General features: G+C 37.8%; 1 protein-coding gene and 1 non-coding gene across 6 annotated transcripts; both read right to left on the reverse strand.

Moving 5' to 3' along the window:
• Positions 1-609: 609 nt before the first annotated feature.
• On the reverse strand, positions 610-12,745 carry Cyp9a21 (cytochrome P450 CYP9A21). 5 transcript variants are annotated; one of them, XM_012690569.4, is made up of 12 exons: positions 12,569-12,745; positions 12,297-12,372; positions 10,531-10,735; positions 8,834-8,997; positions 8,352-8,489; positions 7,535-7,737; positions 5,058-5,193; positions 4,380-4,475; positions 3,487-3,708; positions 2,044-2,144; positions 1,477-1,645; positions 610-1,332 (listed from the first exon to the last, which is right to left on the reverse strand). In XM_012690569.4, exons 3-12 carry the CDS (start codon positions 10,728-10,730, stop codon positions 1,166-1,168), a joined length of 1,596 nt encoding a protein of 531 aa, XP_012546023.1. In that variant the 5' UTR covers positions 10,731-10,735; positions 12,297-12,372; positions 12,569-12,745; the 3' UTR covers positions 610-1,165.
• Positions 12,746-23,192: 10,447 nt separating this feature from the next.
• Positions 23,193-23,292, reverse strand: Mir3414 (microRNA mir-3414). The gene has a single exon (NR_107692.1). It is a non-coding gene; the product is annotated as a microRNA mir-3414 (primary transcript).
• Positions 23,293-23,781: the final 489 nt, after the last annotated feature.

Consider the following 23,781-nt stretch of genomic DNA (forward strand, 5'->3'; position numbering starts at 1 on the left):
TTCGAGTTAATCCGACGTTTGGAAGGGGGTCAAAATCATGTTCAAAGATTCCGTTACAAACATACATACTAACATACATATACGTCTAAAGCGAATAAAAGCGTATTAAAACAAAAATGTACGTCCTTATGTTTTTCTTACTATAGCACTACTACTGCTACACCATCCCAGCAAGTTTGATGTGGATTGAATTATTTGTTTTAGAAGTTGTATGTGTCCCCGGACGCACATATGATCCAGGAACGTGTTAGAGCTTTTCAAGCGCAGCCTTTATAAACTAAAACTAACTATGGTTCAACGGACAGGTAACGTGTTAAATAATATTGAATCCATATGTATCGGTACCATTCCGCAGGGTCATGGAAATAGGTCTCTTGTGAACTAGCTAGAATATCCTAGCTTTTTTATTGACTTTTTAGGCAGACAAGCATACATCCCAGCTGATAGTGAGTGGTCATCGTCGCTTGTGGATGTCAGCAATGCTAGGGATACTGCCAAGCTGCCACGTTCTAGGTAATTGATTTTTAGGGCAAGTTAAATATACAGCGAAGGTCATAGATACATCATAGATTTATTATTGCAGTTTTTTAGTGTACTATATTAAACTGATTTATAGAACATAGCTTAATTGCAAACTTTGAATACTATTTACTTTGAATACTAATTATATTTTCAAGTCCCAAGCACATTCAAGTAAATTATGCTGTGACATGCAGACAGACAGATTGCCAGAAATAAATTATAAAGTTTCCATTTTCTTTGGTTATTTGTAAAGTAACATTAGCAAAACCTAGAACTGAATGATTTGGATGATAAAAGATGATGATTTCTTCTCGGTCGCATGCACTCTTGTCAGAGTGGCCGTGGTCATCACTTCGGTTGGTGGTGCGCTTCACCAGACGTTGCCATTCCAAATATGATGACATGAAAGTATTTTTTTTAAATAAAACTTTATTTGCAGACTGCAATACATACGTACATACATTAAAAAAAACAGTATAATTCAAACGTTTCACACAAAACATTTTATAGCTTTAAAATTATCAATGATAATTGTCTATGATATTGTAGTTGATTATAATATAGTTGATGTGTAATATAAATATAACAATAATCTAGTTGATGTCTTCATTAGTCACCTATCATAATTACAGTGATTTTTCAATCAATCTCTAATCTTTAGCCTGACCCAATGACCACCTTCAAGACGAAGGTTGAAGGTTTCCTTGCTGAGCTTCGAGGGGATACACGTCTTCTCGCACGGAGATATCTCCATATGCTGGAGTAGCTGGTATGCCATCACTTTGACTTCGCATAAAGCGAACCTAGAACCTGGTAGAAAAAAATGTTTATATATTTTTTTTGTTAAAAGCGAATAGTATCTGTTACTATAGGTATAAAAGGTAAATATATGAATTTTCAAAGATAAAAAAAAAAGCAATTACAATTCACAAATTTGACTTGAATAATCTTTACCTATACAATTCCTAGGTCCCACTCCAAATGGTAGATACGCGAAAGGCTTGATGTTGTGTTTGTTCTCCTCTGAGAACCTTTCGGGATCGAATTTCAGGGGGTCCGGGAAGAATTCCGGGTTTCGGTGGAAAGCCCATACGGGAATAGCTACACCCGTACCTTTGCGAAGCTAGAACAGTCCAAATGTACAAACGTGTAATATTTGAAAATGAACTTATAATTATAGATGATCAAGAAAGTATAATGAGACACATTCAATATGATTCAATCTTGATATAAGACACAACATGATTCAATCTTGAGATATGACAGCAAGCTTGATTGGCAGCGGCTTAGGTATGCCACTGCCATTTTCCATGTCCACGAGGGACGGTGATTACTCGCTGTCACGTGGGACATATGCCTGTCACAAAAGAAAGTATTTTTTGGATGCCCGAAACATACGTGACATGACCAAGAACTCAGACCATCTGCAATCTTATAGAGAGCAGTGGCTTTAACATATTATTATCCAAGGTGCACGAGTTAGGCAATTAAGAAAGCTAATAATCGAGATTTGGGACTTACTATGAAGTCTCTTTTGGCCTTGTCATTTGGTTTCCCCAAGTTGTAGTCTTGAACGCAGATTCTATCCATGGAGACACCTGGCGGCCACAGCCTTAGGAGTTCTAAAATAATTAAGATTCACAAATGGTTATATCTCATAAATACATCCTAAATTCACTATATTCCCCAAAAATTTTTTCGTAGCAAACATCATCGTCTAAGACTTGATTGTCCGGTTCTTTTATAGTAGAATTATTGGCACTAGAAAGAAAGAAAGAAAGAAAGAAAATCTTTATTCGCCAGAAATATAGTTTACAACATATAGGACATAGCTTCATATATTTCGCCTGTTTAGGCATGCGAAAATTTAATTTATTTTTATATTAATTATAACACAAAATTTACTAAATCTATCTATTTTTACATTCTATCACTTCTTATTCTAATATTTTATTATGTACAACACTTATCATTTAAAAATTCTTGTACACTATAATAAGCCTTGTCTATTAGCCATAAATACATTTTTCTTTTAAATTGAGTTAGTGGAAGATCTCTTATGCTGTTTGGTATCTTATTAAATATTCTGATAGTCATAGGATAACAGTTTGTATGGTAGTAACGAGTATTTATACTTGGTAACATTAGTTTAGTAGGGTATCTTGTATTAAATTGACAGTACTCGCCACACGATTTATATAATTGTGGGTGCTTTTTAACAAACAAACAACATTCTTGTATATATATGGATGGTACAGTTAAAATATTATGTTTTTGGAAGAATGGTTTACAAGAAGTCAGAGGATGAATATTGCACATGGCACGAACACATTGCTTTTGTGCAATGAACACTCTATTTATGTGACTAGAATTTCCCCAGAGGGGTATACAGTATCTGATATTTGAGGCGACATATCCATGATAGGCCTGTAATGCAGTTTTTAAATTACATATTTTTGTAAGTCGCCAAAGTGCATATGAGAATCGATTAATTTTACTACAAGTAATATCTATGTGAAGATTCCAGCTACATTGATTATCCACATTTAATCCTAAAAATGTTATGCTATTACATTCATTTAGTGTGTTATTATTATAAGTTATATTTAAGTTATTAATAAATTTGTGTCTATTATAGAATTGTATATATCTCGTTTTGTCTAAATTAGCTTTTAAGTTATTCTTATTCATCCAATCTATGACCTTACTAACAGTAGCATTTATCTCATCATTTAAATCTAGTGTGGCATTGTGGTGAAGTTCATCTTGATAATTTCATGCTTAATGTTCATTAACTAAATAAAAAATTATAGGTATTGAAATATAGCCTCTACTACTATTTCAATGAAATATTAATATGAAATGTTCAATGAAATATTACAGTCTCAAGACCTTGAGTTGGATGCCACAGTGGAACAAATATAGGTTCGTAGTTTATCTACGCGTATGATAAAATAGGATTACCTGAAACAACCATATCCAGATACACCATATTCTGTATGGAGTTGTAGTCAAATTTTCCATTGTTCCTCTCCTTGTTCTCCTTGATTTCTTCAACCAATTTGTCTTGTACTTCAGGGTTGAGAGCCAATTCGTGAAGGAGGAACGTCATTGCCGATGAAACGGTTTCAAAACCAGCAACGAAGAAAAGAACTGCTTGAGCGATGATGTCGTCATCAGTCCAGACTGCAATTAAACCCCTTTGAATCTACGGTTTTCTCTTAAAGGTAGTGATTTCAAAAACACGACGAACAAAAGCAACGTCGAAGAAGAGAGCTCCCGTATATAACGGTTTTGGTCGGTTAAGCCCTACGAGAATGTACCCCGTGAGGCGGTACACTTGTTGTAGGCATGAGTGATTTGCACGGAATCCGAATTATTCATCGATGAGAATGTCCCTGGATGAGACGAAGCCTTTGAGACGTAGAGCAGACGCTCATACAGTTTGCCTAGAGAGGATTCAAAGTCTCTTTGTACCGGGGACCGTACGTTTTATGTGGAGCACTATCAGGAATATTTTTTATCACATGCACCTAGAAACTTGAGGTCTTAGTCCGGAGAGATTATCTCGTCATCTTCTTTTAACTATTGTACCACCGATTATCGAAGAGTTCATCTTTATAAGAAACATTGCATTCGTCCACAAGGCGTGTTTAAATCAATTTTGTCTTCAATTACACTCGAACCTGAGAATTTTCTTTCTTCAAACGAGGTTTTAATAGTGTACTGCACGGGGCTACTGGGCAGTGGCTGTACTGTACCCCTGACATTGCTGATGCCTATTATTAACGAAAACTGCTCACTATCAGGCTCAAGTGATGAACGCTAGGTCCACTGAATTCATTCATTAGTCTCACCTCTATCGATTTGTTTCTTGCCAACAGCAGATTCTTCTACCGTGGCGAATCCGGCATCTGTGTCTTTGCTGGATTTATCATCGTGGACTAATTTTCCTGCGAATAATTTTAAAAATTAATTAGATGGTTAAGAATTGTTTTAACTTGATTTTTTTATTCGAGTTCGACCCTAGAAGGTGTCTGAAACAACCGAACAGCTCTTTAAGCAAATCACACAAATTCCGCGTATTGCTAAGGTATTCAGCACTTCAAAGGTCAAAGACCCAAACAAGTATTTTTTCATTTGATTAACTGGAAGTTTCAAGCACTTATTTATTATTCAATGTAGAAAACAGGGTGAGCATGCATAAATGTCCCCCTTGAGACATAAGATGGGAGATTTCATTGTATTTCAAAATGACTGTCCGACCCTTGAAACAACTTCGCTACAGAAGAAGGTTGGACATTGGCGCTGAATAGTTCGGGACCAAATTACGCGTTACCACCAATAATATAACTCATTCCAGTAAGCGTTCTGTACTTTAATAACATTATCAAGCTACAAACTAAAAATAAAGCTATCAATCCTCAAACATTTTCATGTTTGTTTTCCTTAATAGTCTTCTGACAATAAACGTAATCGAATTGAATTATGCCAATTAAATAATGTCTCTTTATTTACAGGCAAACGGAAACTACCTTTCTTAGCTTCCATGAGTAGATGGATCATGTCTGGTCTGATGATTTTCCGCATTTCTCTGTCTTTCATGGTACCCATTATCAGCTCTTTAAAGAATCCGGACGTTTCTTCCGAAAACAGCGTGAATTTCGTCATCTAGAATAGTGATTTTTTGTACAATTCGAATTGGTATCATCTCGCAGATTAATAAATACATTTTTTTTTTATTGCTTAGCTTGGTGAACGAGCTCACACCCCACCTGGTGTTAAGTGGTTACTGGAGCCCATGGACATCTACAACGTAAATGCGCCACCCACCTTGAGATATAAGTTCTAATATCTCAGTATAGTTACAACGGCTGCTCCACCCTTCAAACCGAAACGCATTACTGCTTCACGGCAGAAATAGGCAGGGCGGTGGTACCTACCCGTGCGGACTCACAAGAGGTCCTACCACCCGTTAAAAAATCGTATTTTTAGTATCGTTATCGTCGAGTGGGGCAATGGAACTACTGCCAGTAATGCGCCGCCACCAGTAGACATTATATTTATCTGATTATAAACATTATCATCACTTAAAGACAACGTAATGTGAATTGCTGCCACCCAGTTTAAGTTATAAAGTGGGAGAATGGAATATTCAAGAATAACCATAACGCACCCCATAATTACGCAAACTTATTAATTTAGCTGGTTTTATTTTATTTTATTACACTTTTTAAAGAGTTTTTAGGGAGACGTTAGATACTTCTTAAGGTACCTTACTGGTATTGGGGTGTGTGGTGAGCCCGCACTGGTGGGAGCCAGTATCCTGCCCATTTCTGCCATGAACCATTAACGCGTTGCGGTTTGAAGGGGGGGGGCAGTCATTGTGTACTATAAAACTGAGACTTAGAGCTCATGTTTCAAGTTGGGTGACGGAATTTACGTTATTGATCATCACTTAACAGCGGGTGGACCGTGAGTTCGTCCACCCATCGAAGACACAAATAAAAAGTGCCCTAGCACTACGATAAGTCTAACGGTCTTCGAATTAGCATACAATTCCGTTTTCCACCTAAGTCCTCAATAGTTATATTAGGCAGCGAATCAAAACATGTAACTCTAGACAGAATTTTAAATGCCTATCGTCCGTCAGTCGCTACGAGCTTGACCTTGAAGTTCAACAATTTATCGCAACTGATTATAATTTTTTTGTGATTGAAAGACCTTGACGTTTGTTTGTAAACACGTCACATACGAGTTGAATCGAATTACTCCGATTAGAAGTCTTCATTCAGAGCCATGTTCTGTTTCTGTACTAATTCTATTAGATAGTTCTTCGATTTCAATACGTAATTCGTCTTCTTCGTGGACTGGTGGTAGGACTTCTTGTTAGTCCACGCGGGTAGGTACCACAACCCTGCCTATTTCTGCCGCGAAGCAGTAATGCGTTTCGGTGTGAAGGGTGGGGCAGCCGTTGTAACTATACTTGAGACCTTAGAACTTATGTCTCAGGTGGGTGGCGCATTTACGTTGTAGATGTCTATGGGCTCCAGTAACCACTTAACACCAGGTGGGCTGTGAGCTCGTCCAACCATCTAAGCAATAAAAAAAAATGGTATTCTTTGCAGTGGAATTAGATTGCGTCCCAAAAAAAATCCTTATTTAATCTGGTAAGATACGACGGCATTTAGATGGAATATTACTTCTAATAGACAGAGTGGATGTATCTGTGCACTTCCGGTGTTAATATCAACCTTGTTAACACGTGCACACACATTCTGCGGTTGTCATACAAAAAACTTGTATGGTAATACGATACCGTAAACCAGTATTCAATGACAATGTTGTTATTAAACTGGTTTTGTGGGTATTTGATGTTTGTATGTTGCAAAAAATATAGGTTACTAGGGAAACGGGTCCACGCTCGGCTGCACGAACTTGTGGTCTAAAGGATAAGAATTCTGCTGTGCTCATATCAAGCGATGCGACCGTGCCGTTGTTCAAATTCCGCATGCAGGTACTTACTGGTGCATACAGGTGCTTACTGGTGGTAGGACCTCTTGTGAGTCCGCGCGGGTAGATACCACCGCCCTGCCTATTTCTGCCGTGAAGCAGTAATGCGTTTCGGCTTAAAGGCTGGGGTTGCCGTTGTAGCTGTACTTCGAACGAGATCTTAGAACTTATATCTCAAGGTGGGTGGTGCATTGACGTTGTAGATGTCTATGGGCTCCAGGAATCACTTAACACCAGATGGGCTGTGAGATCGTCCACCAAGCTAAGCAATAAAAAAAATGCAGGTACTAAATAAATGGTACTAATAAATATCACCACCAACTCCAATGAATATCTTGGCACATATTCAACTACTGATAATGAAGTCTATATAAAAACAACTAGCAAAAATATTTTTTGCGTAATTGTTTACAATAAAGTATACTTACAAAATTAAGAATGAAATACGAAATTAACTTTCCGTTTGGTCGGGTTTTAATAAGTTACTTCTAATTCTCACCTTCATCATCTTAGGAAATGAGATAAATCCCAACAAGAGTAGGATCTGTTTGAAACTGAAATTCGAAGCGGCTTTCCCCATCGCGTAGAATTGGTTGTTCTCTTCGGTGAGGGAGTCGACCTTCAGACCGAAGGCGCAGGAGGCGATCACATCGTTGGCGTATCTAGTGGTCAGGTCTTTAGTGTCTATGTCCACGTATCCGACTAAAATAAGAATATTTTTGGTCTTAGCAGAAGATTCTCTTAAACAATTTCACGGTACGTCCCTGTCGGATTATTGAAGCCTCACAAGGAAACAACTTAGGATTTTAACAAGTAGTACGTGTGCTGGAAACACAAATACGAGACAACAGTAACATGATAATGTCGAATGTTAAAAATATTTAAAGATCTTTATTTGGAAAGGAAGAATGCTGTTACCCTGGAGAGCGTTCTAGCTTCAATATCTTGGATGGATCACTCAAAAGTCCAGCCGGATCAGAGCTAATTAGGCTGTCAGTTATATTTAAGTTTCCAGAGTTAATCGAAATACTGAAACTGGACATCGAGGTTTCTAATAAAGGGATGCCAGGACATTTTATTGAATATTATGAGATCCTGACAATGCCAAACAAGGATCTACTTGGTTTTTCTTCTTCAATGATAATTTTTGTCTTCTTACAAGCTATAAATTGAATAAACACTTTCTTGTGTATCCGCAATGCTATAAATTTATGTGCTAATTTTCGAAAAATACGTGAAAAAGTCTCAGCACTGCAGACGCTCTTGGGTGACCATAGTTACTTTTTATTGGATGTTGAAGCTTGAGCTGTACGAACCACCAGAGTTTTTAATGTTCTTTTTTAACGCGTTGATCATCTGCTCTCCAACTTCGACTATTAAGGGCATCATAAGCTTCATCTTGGAGCTGGTGAAGGCTGGCGATAAAGTGGATCGCATATCTTTCCATTCCTGGCCTGTAAATATCAAAAAAATTCTAGAAAATTTGGTAATGATATAAGGATTCCCTATGACTAATTTTTTTGAGCGAGCACAGGTAGCACCATAATCCGGCTTATTTCTACGGGAAAACAGTTAAGAATGACTTTGATCTCGAGCGTTAAAGTGAGGCTTTGGCGTTGTAATTTTTATGGGGTCCGTTAACTATGTGGCAGTGTGGTCCTAAAGTATCGCAGACGTCCACTGACGAACTTAATATATGATCAGAAGAACCACCGTCGAGCCTTCGTTCCGTGGTAATATTAGAGGATTTATAACTTTCACTATGTCTTGTGTACATAAAGATTAGTAATAATCATACCTTTCAAAGAAAACAGATTCCTTCCGAAAATGGGATCGGTTTCCTCATTGACGATCGTGCGATGATCCAGGAAATGTTCAAAGTCTTTAATTGTGATTCTCTTTACGATCTCAATGTCTCTGATGTAGATCACCGGATTTACAAACTCATATCTACCAACGAATCTGTTGATTAAGAAAATCAAACACAGATGATGCTTAGGTATGTAATTATAGGTAATGGAATTAGGATTTCTTCTATTCCATTCTAAACCCTAACTTTGAAATGAAAGAAAAAAGTTTTACTACACTGAGTATTTTAAATAAGCATTGAATGGTCGGTTTATTTGTTTGTCATCTATTTAATGTATATACGAGTATGAGAACGGTCAATTCGTTCCTTGTCGTCTGGTTTGTGTCCATCTTTTACGAAGGCATTAAAAGTACTCTCTGACGCTAGTCATGCCCGCCCTTGTTCCATTTCTTTCTTTTGTTTCTTTTTGAATTCTTGTCAAGTCTCTGTCTTAGTCTATGTCTAGTCGTTATAGGTCTTATGTCCCGTCAAAGAGGTTGCACGCCACGACAGGCAGATAATTACCATCGTTTTCCTGTGTAGCTTTACACTGATTATTGGAATGGCACGTTTGGACAAAGAGAATTTACAAAAAAATCAAATCAGTACATATGTATATGAGCCGTAACTAGAATTAGAGGAAACAGGTCTAGATTGCTGAGCTCCGACCATACATCCCCTCAGGATAATTTCCATTCAGAAAATATTTTCAAAGAGAATAACACAAGAATATTAGATATCGTTGACGCTAAATTATTATTGAATTAGTCTCGCGTTCACTCATCGTTATATTCGTGTTCCATCTGTGACTTGATAAGTAATATTATATTATGTACTTAGCTTAGAATTATTATTAATGATTGGACTAATAATTCCTAAGACAATCATTTTTTTAAATATTCTCGCTAGCCTATAGAGGTACTTAGATATTGAAACTACTTAGACCCTGTATGTATGAGTGTACTCATATTCTACAGCTCGTTATCAAATAATGATATATTATCTTTTTGAAGAAATCTTAAACACCTTTATCAAAATATAGATGTGTTGCAGTGGGTATTAAAACAATATTATTACGGAAAAAGGGTTTATGGAAAAAGGGGTTATGGGAGTCTTTGGAGGCTTTGGAATTTTCTCAACGCTCTCTCCAATAACTTGGTTGTTTTCTTTAATATTGCAACAGACTATCGGAAGCGGGAGCAATAGTTGCGAGTGCCCGACCGCTGTATTAGATCTATCCTTCAAACAGGATCGGTTTGGCCACTTTGTGTGCTGAAAATAGCGATATTATCCCATTTAAAGTTATAACATATACTACCACTTCAAATTTTTTATTCTGGTTTATCAGTTCTCCTGAAGTATTTACTAGTGAATCGTGCCAGCATTTATTAGTTTGTTGGCTATTTCTAATGTAAAACAATCTTAGAATCTATATCGAATTATAGGGCAGACGTTAATTCTTAATCTTTTACACATAGCTTATCGCGCAGTATTTGGCTCAGTCAAAATCTGTCCAATTTGGCTAAATCAAGTCACGAGTTGACAGTGTGAAATCGGCAATGTTGGCGCACGCGGGAAGGGCCCAAGCTACACCAACAGCACGACTGAAAAGCTAGTTATGTCTATGCCAATAAACAAATTCTCACCTTTCTTCTGGAAATTTGTTGTACAATTGAGAAATATCATCAACAAAATGGTTAATCTTGAAGACAATCTTGCCCATGTTGCCCAGTATCGGAAGCGGGGTTATGCTCTTGATTTCATGCTTGCTGAAGTAGCAATATATCTGCTTCAGGTACAGTAAGAAAGCCAAACCTATAGCTAATGTCCATATAATGATAATCATTATATCTGTAAAAAAGGAAAATTTGTATTTTTTTATTTTTATTACCCTTGCAGGCAGGTAGGTAGGTAACCGCTCACTTGATGGATTACCGTCGCCCATGGACTTCAGCAATGCCAGTGGCTAGACCGCTGCCTACCGTGGTAATTCGGTTTGAAGCGGACCTTGGCTATGAGTAGACCAGTGTTGCCAAACGTATTAATTTGTCTCCTTACAAGAACCCTGAATATGAGACTTGAAGTTTTATTTATTGCAGGGTATTAATAAAGTTGATTGTTACCACAACGCAAATTTCACCACCCACCTGGACGATCTAGAACTAGGTCTATGAAGTCAGAGCTGTATTGTAAAAGCGACTGCAAAATTCTTAGTGACGCGAATATGGCAGCGGTCTAGTCATGAAGATATTCAGACAGTAATGACCACGTCTCTCAAGCGCCTGTAATTGGCAATTTTTTTAGTGTGAGCACAACGCACGTGATGGTGCGCAATTTATCCTTATTGTCAATTGAATTCTTCAAACGAGTATAGTGAATTGATTTCCACGTTTATAGCGCAAGAGATATGGTCGCTTTTTGTTTGGATTGCCTTGATAATTTTCAATTGTTGTCCACCTTGAGACGTAAGGTTAAAGTTCAGACACATGTGAAACGCTTCATTTTGGAGTTATAGGCGTTCATGGCGTGGGTGATACGCCCAGCTCCGGTCATCGTTCTCGTCGAACCCGTCGCTTGCGACCAAGGGCTCGACGAATAAATGAACCCTCAGACACAGCCCACTGAGTTTCTCGCCGGATCTTCTCAGTGGATCGCGTTTCCGATCCGGTGGTAGATTCTGCGAAGCACGGCTCTTGCTAGGGTTCGTGTTAGCAACGTCGTCAGGTTTGAGCCCCGTGAGCTCACCTACTAGTTAAGGTTCCGGTGATATAGCCTCTCAAGGCTATCAGATTAGGTAGGAAAAACAGAAAAAAAAGCCCAGTATACTTCTCTTGTGATTATTTCGAACCCAAGTTTTCAAGTAGATTTTTATCAACACATTATATAGGGTAGGTATTATCACTCTCCCCTATCCTGCCCGGAACAAGTTAAAGGGTAAAAGAGTCGTTTTTATAAGGCAGTTCTTCGACTTCATATCTCTGGGCTCCGATTACAACTTTACCACAGGTCAGCTGTGTGCCGGTGCGATAGCTAGCGATGTCAATTGAAACATTAAGCAAATTTGAAAAGTGAAAAATAATGTAAAATTACTCTATACTTGTTCTGTACTGGTGGTAGGACCTCTTGTGAGTTCGCGCGGGTAGGTACCCCCAGCCTGCCTATTTCTGCCGTGAAGCAGCAATGCGTTTTGGTTTGAAGGGTGGGGCAGCCGTTGTAACTATACTGAGACCTTAGAACTTATATTTCAAGGTGGGTGGCATATACGTTGTAGGTATCTATGGGCTCCAGTAACCACTTAACATCAAGTGGGCTGTGAGCTCGTCATCTACCCATCTAAGTAATAACAAAAAAAAACAAAAAAAAATTAAGATACATTTATATATAAATAGGAAAAAACAAAACAGTTCAGTACCTTTTCTTCTGTTCTGTTTGATAATTGATTATCTCTTTTTTGTTTTCTTGTTGTTCAGATTAGAGACGTTTCCCACCTTCACAAGAAAAAAATGTCAATTACAAAATATTAAAAAAAAACCATTCAATTGAAACATTCGCATATTCGAATTAAACAATCATCTTTTGTTTGAGTTCCCAAAAAACATCAACTCACTCACTCACATCATATTTACATCGCAATCATTAACATTTTACAAGAACACAAAATTTACGGAAAACACGAACACTTACGTTTCTAATATAAATATAAAATCGCTATTAAATTAATTTATTTATATTTATCTATTTTCGTGATAACTGAATTAGTGAGATTGACGTGCGCGCACATGAGGCGACTGTTTCTTTCTGATGTTGAGTTATAAATAGTATCTAGGTTTTGATGCGAAAAATATTATAGTAATACAAAGAATGATAATAAAGAATATCTGTTATGATATTTACGGAATGTTTACAATCTCTGGATGCGCGAAGACACTTTCATTCATTCCGTGTTTAATGGCACACAGTATGTTCTTCGGTATCCGCGAATCGTGGACATCATTATAATTACTTTATTTATTTATTTGTTTTTTATTACATAGATGGGCAGGCGAGCTCACAGTCCACCTGGTGCTAAGCGTTTACTGGAGCCCATAGACATCTACACAACGTAAATGCCGCCACCCACCTCGAGACATGAGTTGTCATGAGGTCTCAGTTTTAACAGGACAACGGCTGCCCCATCCTTCAAGCTGAAACGGAATACTGCTTCACGGCAGAAATAGGTGGGGTGGTGGTGCCTACCCGCGCGGATTTACATGAGGTCCTACCACTAGTAAAGAGAACAAATAATAGTAAAATAAGAAAGAATATCTATTATGAAATTTACGGTATGTTTAATGGCACACAGTATGTTCTTCGGTATCCACGAGTCGTGGACATCATTAAAACTACTTTTACGGTGTAATCTCGTGTTTATTATTGTCGTTAAATTATTTTCCACCTTTTTTATTTACAACGTAAATGCGCCACCCACCTTGAGATATAAGTTCTAAGGTTTCAAGTATAGTTACAACGGCTGTCCCACCCTTCAAGCCTAAACGCATTTTCGCCATTTTCTTTTAAACTTTTCGTGATCAGGAATGACTGGTCGTCGCGATATAAATTCGAGATTAAGCCGCATCCGTAGTTTTAATTTTGTTTATGTTATGTATTCTATGGAGATACTTCGTCATCTTCTTGTTATCATCGCATCGTGCACCAACACTGCACAGTTTCTCCACTATATGTAACTCCTACATTTATTCTCGGAGCAGAATACTCGGTCAGAAAAAAACCATGACATTAAATTCTGGAATAAGCTCCAAGAAATTTCAGCGGCGCTAACACGTATCTTTCTTCAAATTAGGTTTAAAAAGAGTCCTCAGTGGTAGATAGTCACTTGGTTTTGCCGCTGGTATTGTTCATATTTAGAACGATGGCGACCAGTCACCATTAGATAAGCTATAGAGATAGAGACTCTTCGACTCTTGGACTCCTGTCATGGATGCAAAAAAATATACCTACAGCAGTGTTTATCCACACGTTTACTACCACTCACCTTGAAACATGAGGTAATTGCATTGAATGTCTCATTTGTACTGTTGACATCCAACTTTTGATAATATTCGTCATCATACTTTATGATGAATCAGGTCTTATTCAAGCAATTATATAGGGTGCAAATGGAATCCCAATAGTAAAAGTGCCCTGAGGAATTGTTTGAGATGATTCCGCGATCTCCTTGCAATCCAGATAGCCAGCCCTTAAAACGCCTTATTGGGTAAGGAAGGGGGACGGCAGAAGACCGCGTGAGTCTGTCGTGAGAGGCCTCTTAAATAAGGACAGGATAATAAGCTTGAGCAGGGAAAGGCATCAAATCTGCCCCTTCTAAAGCTAGTGATCATGACTACTCTGTCATGATTGTACCAACTAAGAAGAACAAGATTGAATGTTGGAGAGCTACTTCAGGTCGTCGAGATAGTGATTATCTTAGTACAGTAATTAATTAAAACTTCACATACATATAACGACTTATACATAATGTTTGAAAGGCAAAGGTATCACTGAATGAAATATGATATGGATAAGGTTAGTGCTAGTGAATGATTGATGCTATATTCTGTTTTTTTTGAGATGTTCACGACAAATTTTTGTCTTTGATGGGTGGACAAGCTCACGGCCCACCTAGTTAGTGGAGACTATATACTCTATAAAGTGAATACTGTCGCAGTTCTCACAACCACTACGTATAATTTTGAATAAGTTCATTGATAAAATGCTACAACTTTATGTTATCTTACTGTCCGCACTTCATAATACCAGGCGTTAACATAAACCTAATAAAATTCACCAATCCGCCCGCACTGTGTACATAATCAACAATATTTACATCAAAAACAGTCCTCCCTCTTCGGAGTCATAGCGTACGAGAGTTCCCTTAAAAATTTTAGACTACGTCAATTCGAGGCGGCGACTTGCTTGAAGTTCTTCTAGGCTATAGCTTTTGTTGTGTTTGTGTTTGACAGCCAATTAATCTAGCTGCGGTATGTCAGTAGCAACATGTCGCTTGTCATCCTGGGCAATGTTGCTGGTGTCACACAGAAACTATATGGAAAATATAAAATATGCTGTTTTTTACTAGAAATTTAATAAATTGTTCAAATTGATGTTTCTTCTATGACACAAAAGTTGGAAGTGGAGTGGACTCTTTTTAATAAACATTGTGGAAAATGTGATGTAAAAAGATTCTACTCGGAAAGGTGCAAGCACGGAATAGATAAATAAGGTTGGAAAGGCCACCTTATTTATCTATTCCGTGTGTGCAAGTGAGGAGTCATATAAAAGAATTTCATTTGTAGAATTTAATTATTTTTTGCAGTTTTGATTCGATGAATGCTCGATCTAGCTAGAAATATAATTAAAATGTTCTTTATTAATACGTAAATTTGCTTATTAGTCATTCACACTGAGCCGTTGCGACTGGCTAATATTTTAAACATACTAAGATGATGACCGATTTTTTTTTTGATAACGCCATCTTGTTTTATCTTTAAAGCGGTTAGTTGTCCTAAATTAAGAAAAATAGTATTATTATTCGCCAATATATGCCGGGAAGAGTTGATTGTTGAAAACACGAATAAAACAACATTTTCTGAAAATAAATCGTAGCTAGATCGATTTATCGCCCCCGAAATCCCCTGTATACTAAATTTTACGAAAATCGTTGGAGCCGTTTCCGAGATTCAGATTATATATATTAATATACAAGAATTGCTCGTTTAAAGGTATAAGATAAGATTATTATCCGCAACATGCTTCGTCAAAAAGTACAATACTTACTTTCAGCTGCAAGCGTCGTCGTAACCTATAAATTAATATAAATTGTAATAAATTATTTTAAACTAATAATTAATAAATTAATTAATATAGATTGCTATAAATTGTTTCAAACACTAACAACTTTCTGCTTGACTTTTGTGTGGTGGAAGAAGAGAGCAGCTAAATTACTTTGTGTCTCTTTTATTGATATACCAGCTTTAAAGATAATTGATACACATATTATAGGATAACTCGATTGAACTGAAAGGCGACTGCATGCAGCAGAGATGCGAATGTTGCGATGGATGTATGGAGTAACGAGAATGGATAGAATACGGAATGAAAATGTTAGAGGAAGTCTGAAAGTGGCACATGTGAGAGAGAAGCTGAGAAGTGCGCGTTTGGGATGGTATGGACATGTGATGAGATGAAATTTAAATGAGGTTGGTAAGAGAGTTTTAACTATGAATGTGGAAGGATATAGAGGAAGAGGTAGACCTCAGAAGAAATGGATGGATTGCGTGAAAGACGATATGGGTCAGAGGGGAGTGAGCGAATAAATTGTATATGATAGAAGAGTATGGAATGAGAAAACATATTGCGCCGACCCCAGGTGACTGGGAGAAGGGCAGGATAATGATGATTATAGGATAACTCCATGTACGTATTTTGCCTACACTCCACTATGTTGCATTCCTTCTCGACGTTAGAGCTCACTAAAATATTTGTTTCAAGAAAATTCCTGCAAATGTTTTGAATAAAATGTTTGCTATTAAATATGCCTCAATGTGAAAGTTTTATTTTGCAGTTTATGGTATAATTATGTAGATAGTTTTTTTTTTTAGTTTTCACGAGTTTTGCATAATGTTTATTAGAAGCACTAGTCTATCTGTATGTGTGTGTGTGTGTGTGTTTTTTAACCTACCTATTGATAGTAGCCTTGAAGTCGTCGTGGCCTTAAGGATAAGACGTCCGGTGCATTCATCCGGTGCACCCATCCGCTCATGTTTGAACGAGCTCACGGCCCACCTGGTGTTAAGTGGTAACCGGAGCCCATAGACATCTGCAACGTAAATGCCGCCACCCACTTCGAGACATGAGTTGTAAGGTCTCAGTTTTAGCAGGACAACGGCTGCTCCACCCTTCAAACCGAAACTTACTGCTTCACGGCAGAAATAGGTGGGGTGGTGGTGCCTACCCGTGCGGACTCATAACATGTCCTACCACCAAAAGGTACTAAGGGTTACACCGGACAATGGGCAGCTGCGTTCTCTTAGTATTATTGCCGACCGGCTTTTACTAGTGGTAGGTCGTATTGTAATCCCGGTCGGGTGGATATCATCATCCTGCCTATTTCTATTGCGAAGCATTCCGACTGCCGAGTTCTGATTTGAAGGACTGCAATTACACAGTACGATCGAGAATTCGCCTTATGTCTAAAGGCTGGTAATTTGGACTTTTTGGCGGGAGCGCGAGGTGTGAAGTTATTGTTGATTTGTTTTATTTTGTCTATTTAGTGTTTCTTCAGGCTTAACTGTGTATTAATGGTGGTTTATTATCTGTTTAATATCTGTGAAAGTGCACAAATGTGGGAAAATGAAACAAAGCCATTGAAGTCCATTGAAGTCCGTGAAAGTCCATTGAAAAAATCTCAGTAAATTACCGCCATTTTACTAAGATCCATCATATCATCCCATATTATAACATCTTATATCATTTAATTTCATCCCAGTTGACTAATGTCTCAAATTAATCATGTTCATTTTATTTCACTCCATTTTATCATTTTTCATAAAAATAAGAATATTAATTCAAATAAGACGTGACCTAAAGGTTTTAGTTACCGGGTCATAAAATCCATTATAAATATATAAATTTCATTCATATTTTTTATATTTATGGTCTCCGGTATTTAATCAAAACAATATCCAGGTCCGTCTCTGACCCAGGTCTTCCTCCTTGCGTCGATAATCCTCAATGCTGAGGATGCTCAATGTCGTGGCCTCCTCTAACAACTTTCTCCTGGAATATTCTGCGCCATTCCTGCCTATCCTCTGCTGTGGATAGCAACATGGACTGAAGTATTGAGGGAGCGTATCTGGTCCAACCAGCGTATTGGACTTCTGCCTCTGGGTCTTCTTCCGCCTACCTTGTCTGTTACCAGCAGCTTTTCCAAATTGTCACCTCTCTTTCTGGCGATATGTCCAAAGAACCCGAAACTCCTCCGCGCGCATGTAGTAGTGAGGCGCATCGAAATGTTGAGCTGACCCAGGTATTCTTAATATGATGTACTGATTAGAGGCTATCTTTGCATTTCTCATTTTGTGTCTAAAGTTAATTCTTAAATGTTAAATTTTATCATAGATGATTATAAAAATTGTCTATATCCCATAAAGAAATGGTGAGTGTAAGTTATTACATTAGTATTATATAGCATTGTATAACTTTCTTGAAAATATTCATAACATTTCTGAGGCCGCAGCATGTTGGCAACCCAACAAATTGGTATAAAACCTTTTTAATGTTGTGGTTGTGGTTTTTGACATTACTTTAGAATTTTGAATTTTGGAATGTCTTAGATTTGTCATTCTCTTTTTTCCGTGCTATTGTACGCGAATTATAAAATTTCTAAAAATATAAATTTTATACGTGCAATCCTCGCGGGTTTATTTATCAAGTTCCTTGCCCATCCTAATCCTACAGTCCACTACAGTCTAAGTTAATTTATTTCATGAGCCTTTCATACTACATGCATTACGCATACAACGTTTTTGCCAGTAAATTTCCCAATATCCAACATCCCTTGATGTGAAACACCCTCCCTAATTTAGGCTCCACGAAAGGGAACAAGGGATCTTTGATTATTGCAGAGATAATTAAATTTGGGAGTTCTTATTTAGCCGCCACTTATGTGCCTCGCTTTATTGCTTTCGTTCATTGCAGGAAATTGGAGAAAACATTGCTGGTAGGTGTTTAATAGGTATTTTTTATTTTGTTTTTTTTGGACATAAAAATTTATTTTATTATTGTACACTTCAGTTTATAGATTGTCAAGTTACGTGACTCGACAATAGAGGGAAGTAATACTATGTTGCGAGAAGTAATTTAATTTTGAATAATTCTGTTTAGATAGCCTAACAATTACAAAACCAAACAATTAAATGTGTTAATGATAATGTTTTTGTGAATATTTTTTTAAATAAACTCAAAATTAATATTTGAATTAACAATGTGTTAATTATTCAAGACCACATTGTAACGTAATGTTACAACTGAAATCGTCTGAAAAATAAAAAGATAAAAAAAAACCTTAAAACAAAAGTATTTATGTTCAAAGCAGTTATTTTATCGACTGTACCGCTGAGGTGAGAACAATAGTTCCCACCTCCCCCCGAGACGTAGGTTCGGCTGGCGCAGACACTGCGCAGCCGCCGGCAGTCGTCACTAGACTTCCTTATTAGTCTTACGTTTGTATTCGAGTTCAGTTAAAGTTCGTTTTCAAACCTAGACGACTTACCTACAAATAATTTATTTAAAAAATATATTTAGTACAGCAATATCGTGTGCTGTTTAATATTAACACGATTAAAATAAACGGATTCGACCCCGCTTTTAGGGTGAGTTGGAAATGGCATATTATATATTTTTAACGCATTACTTTTTTTTATATTTTACTAATCATGCACAGCTTGTTTGCTTCTTCACTTGTTTTTTTGCTTTCATTTTTTATTGTGCATTTACTCCGTTCTGGTTGACCACTACCACGATAATCTCGCCACAAGATGTGGGTACCTTGCTCGAGTTCTCGTTGGTCAACCAGATCGGAAGGTAGATAAACCAGTTTGTGAAATTGGTCTTATCGCTTCCAGGGTTCATGCCTTGCTGCCTTTCACGCTTCTTGCTTCGCTTGATAATCTGCGTCTGTGCTGAAAAGGTCATCTCCGCACAGTAACCCGTACCCTGGTGATCTAGCCAGCCCAGGAAACCTCCAGGAGTCCAGACGTGGTGCTTCAGCGGGTCAACCCACGTCCGTTGGCTGCCGGAATTCAGGAGGGTAACCTACAGAGGGAGAGTCAGATCGGCCGTACAACCACACCCTACAAATTTGTGTGCTCAACTGCCTGTTTTTTTTTGTAATATATATTTTTTTAACTGAGACACTAGTTTTTTTTTTTTTTTTTAAAGGAAAGACTAAGCAGTTGTCGCACTGGCGCCCTTTACGTGGTTATATCTGACTTTGCCTCTTGAGTCAAGTGGTTGCAGATTATACGTGTGTGTGTGTCCTTTTGTTAAACATTATTGTGTTGTGACTAAGTGTTGTAAAAATCGTCGTACTGTACATGTCCTATATTGTGTTATTTTTGTGTACCTACATTTTTAGTTTATGATACTCTTACAAACCTAACGTTTTTTATTTAAGATTTGTTTCAAGCAAAAATAGGTACAATCCTAAACAAAAGTGCAATAAGATTTTTTTTTTTTTTTTTCTTTTTTCTTCTTTGTTAATTTAAAATTTAATTAAACAAAAAGCTTGTTTTTTTGTATTAATACAATCCAGACGATTTTTTTATTTAAATAGTACATGTATATTTTTGCTTTATTTGCATTCTTCTGGATTTTTTTTATTATTTAGTCCTAGACGTTTTATTGGTGCGAACTTTGTAACAGAACGGAGTTTTTTTTTCTTAACTATATTCCTTTATTTTATTCGTATGCCATTTCGGGCTAACCCTGAGGCATCACTATGGTTTTTACGATAAAATTTTTATCCCTACAAAAAACTGAACTGGAATACGAAGTTGCGATAAGAGGTGAGACCCCCGGTGCTACGGTGGCTGATCTTAGGAAACAGATTAGCAAATTAAGTCAATCTTTTCCTTCAGAAGATGTATTATGTTCTCATCTCGAACCCCTAGATGATCTTCAATCTGTTTTGGACTTGCTGAATAAAGTCAATGCAAGTCTCGAGTCAAGCCCTACTGATAAAAGTACATTATCGCGCATAGAGAATATTTTTCATCACCTTTATCATAGGATCAACAGAATAGTGGTTGATGAAGTAGAGAAGCCGCACTCTGCTTGTAGTAAACTTTTTAAAGAATCCTATGAAAAATTCCAGAAATTAAGCAAAAAGGCAGTTGATCCTCTATTAGTTGGTGTATCTAGTTCAGCATCTGCTTCTGTACCTGGCATTCAGGCACCAATTAATGTCGCTGTTACTTGTGATAGAGGTGTTACTTCAGAACTGAGTAGGCTGAAGTTCGATGGTAAGTCATGTGTTCGATCTTTTATTCAACGTGTTTACGAATTTAGCGAGGCGCGTAGCATCCCCGACTCAAAACTTCTCTCATCTGCTACAGAAATATTTACAGATGATGCGCTGCATTGGTTCAGGAGTATTAAGGACCAGGTTTCATCTTGGGATGATCTTGTTGTTCTTTTAAAAAAAGATTTTGATAAAGCAGACTATGATTACCGTTTACTTGCTGAGATTCGTGCTAGGACTCAAGGGGAAACGGAAAATATTACGATATACTTAGCTATTCTCTCGGGTATGTTTGCCCGCCTCTTAAAATCACTTTCGGAAGAGGACAAGCTTGAAATAGTATTACATAATATCCGCCCTTGCTATGCAAGCACTCTAGCCTCTGCTACTGAAATATGTAACATTGATCAATTGAGATCCTTGTGCAGGAATTATGAAATTGTTCAGTCTAGGCTCGTCCACTTTCGAGAACCATCTGCAGCGACTTCCGATACCTTGGCACCAGAATTTGCGTACAAATATGCGACCAAGGCGAAATCGACCTACGACTATAAATCTAGCTATAGTTACAACAAACAGTCGTATCAACCATTAAAAATAAACAGGAACCCTAATATTAATCAAAAATATCTACACAGTATTGAAGAAAGTCATCACGATGCAAGGGAAAAATTACCCTATTGTCCTAGGTGCCGCAACAATACGCATAGTTTTAGGGACTGCAGTAATACGGAAGTTTTGTGTTTTAAATGTGGTCGCAAGGGAGTTAAGAAACCTGAGTGTCCAAATTGTACTGGCAAACAGGCTCCAAAAAACTAAATTTGCAGAATTGTAGCAAACCATTGTCCCTGGAACATGTAAAGATACACCGTACCAGCCAGGATGAATGGAAGAATTGGTTAAAAACAATTAGTTTATTTTTTAATGGCTACAAGGTTGCTTCAATTCTGCATACAAAACCAATTAACGATAAAAGACCCTATGTTAATATTAAGATACACGATTTGACAGTTTCCGGCCTTTTGGATTCAGGCTCAGTGGTTACTATTTTAGGCAACAATGCTCATAGTGCATTAGTTAGTCGTGGGCTGGAGTTGTGTACTGATGATAAATTGACTATTATTGCGGCTGGTGGACAAAATCTTAGAAGTATAGGCTATATTAATATGCCAGTGCATTTCGAAAACCAGTTCCACATTATTCAGAGTCACGTAGTTCCAGAAGTTCAATCATCGCTTATTTTAGGGATTGACTTTTGGCACACATTTAAAATTTGCCCGAAGTACTTGAGTTCTCTTCATTTCCCCGGCCCTCCATTGGCTAATTTAGATGTTGGTAGCCCAACCAATTTTTTGCGCTCGTATGATTATTTGGACGAATCACAAAAGGCCGTCGTTGACAATATTACCAAGCAGTTTGAAGAAATATCTTTTGAGCGCAAAGGACTTGGACGCACAAACTTAATTACTCACCACATCGACACGGGGAATTCTCCTCCTGTGAGACAGCGCTACTATAGGCTTTCACCAGAGAAACAGAGAATCCTAGTCGAGCAAGTAGACGAAATGCTCCAGCTTGATGTAGTTGAGCCTTGTGAGAGTGCCTGGCAATCCCCGGTATTGCTAGTCACTAAAAAAGATGGTCAGCCGCGGTTCTGCTTAGATAGTAGGAAGCTAAACTCTGTTACAAAACGCGACGCTTATAACTTACCTTACATATCGGAGATATTGGACAACTTGCGAGACGCGCGCTATCTTAGCAGTATTGACTTATCAAAGGCTTTCTGGCAATTACCAATAGCACTCGAAGATATGGACAAGACGGCATTTTACGTTCCGGGACGAGGGACGTTACGGTTCAAGACTACACCGTTTGGTTTGACCAATGCGCCTTCTACGCAACAGCGGTTAGTCGATTTATTGTTTGGCAACATGGATCACAAGGCGTTCGCATATTTAGATGATGTGATAATAGTAAGTAGCACGTTTGATGAGCATGTTAGTCTTCTTCTTCGCGTGTTAGACAAACTGCGCCATGCTAATCTAACAATTAATTTAGAAAAGTGTGAATTTTTTCGAAGTAAACTTAAATATTTAGGCTATGTGGTCGACGCGAATGGTTTGCGGACTGATCCGGATAAAGTTACAGCCATTCTAAATTACCCAACTCCTACATGTCGTAAGGACTTGAAACGGTTCCTAGGCACGGCAACATGGTACCGGAGATTTGTCCCAAACTTTAGCACTATCGCAGGGCCGCTTAATAGGTTGACATCGAACAAAAAATCAACACCTCCCTTCCAGTGGACAGATGAGGCCGACACTGCGTTCAAAAAACTTAAGGAATCTTTGGTCTCGGCACCTGTCCTCTCCTGCCCAAATTATGATCTGCCTTTCGAAGTCCATACAGATGCAAGTAACTATGGGATAGGTGGTATGCTCACACAAACTATTGAGGGGAAAGAGCACCCTATAGCGTATATGAGCAAGTCCTTATCGGGGGCCGAAAAGAATTATAGCATTACCGAACGTGAGACCTTAGCTGTTCTCGTGGCTCTCGAGCACTGGCGTTGCTATCTGGAGAACGGAAAGACATTCACGGTTTACACAGACCACAGCGCACTTAAGTGGTTCCTTTCCTTGAACAATCCTACGGGTAGGCTTGCACGTTGGGGAGTTCGATTATCGTCGTTTGATTTTGAAATCAAACACCGCCGCGGTGTAGACAATGTGATTCCCGACGCTTTGTCTAGAGCTGTCCCGGTCACTACTATCACTACTGCTAAATCACTCACGACTTCTAGTGATGATTGGTATAAGACCCTTTATAATAATTGTTT

Source organism: Bombyx mori, chromosome 17 (genome assembly GCF_030269925.1).
Source record: "Bombyx mori chromosome 17, ASM3026992v2".
NCBI lineage: Eukaryota > Metazoa > Arthropoda > Insecta > Lepidoptera > Bombycidae > Bombyx > Bombyx mori.

What these genes read in the sequence shown, in the direction of transcription:
- Cyp9a21 (XM_038016616.2), bottom strand. Translation starts at nt 10,730, where the DNA reads ATGATTATCATTATATGGACATTAGCTATAGGTTTGGCTTTCTTACTG. An exon ending in GAATCTGTTTTCTTTGAAAG is followed by an intron (nt 8,490 to 8,833) that starts GTATGATTATTA and finishes TGATATTTACAG; the next exon opens with GCCAGGAATGGAAAGATATG. An exon ending in CAAGAAACAAATCGATAGAG is followed by an intron (nt 3,715 to 4,379) that starts GTGAGACTAATG and finishes AAAGGGGTTTAA; the next exon opens with TTGCAGTCTGGACTGATGAC.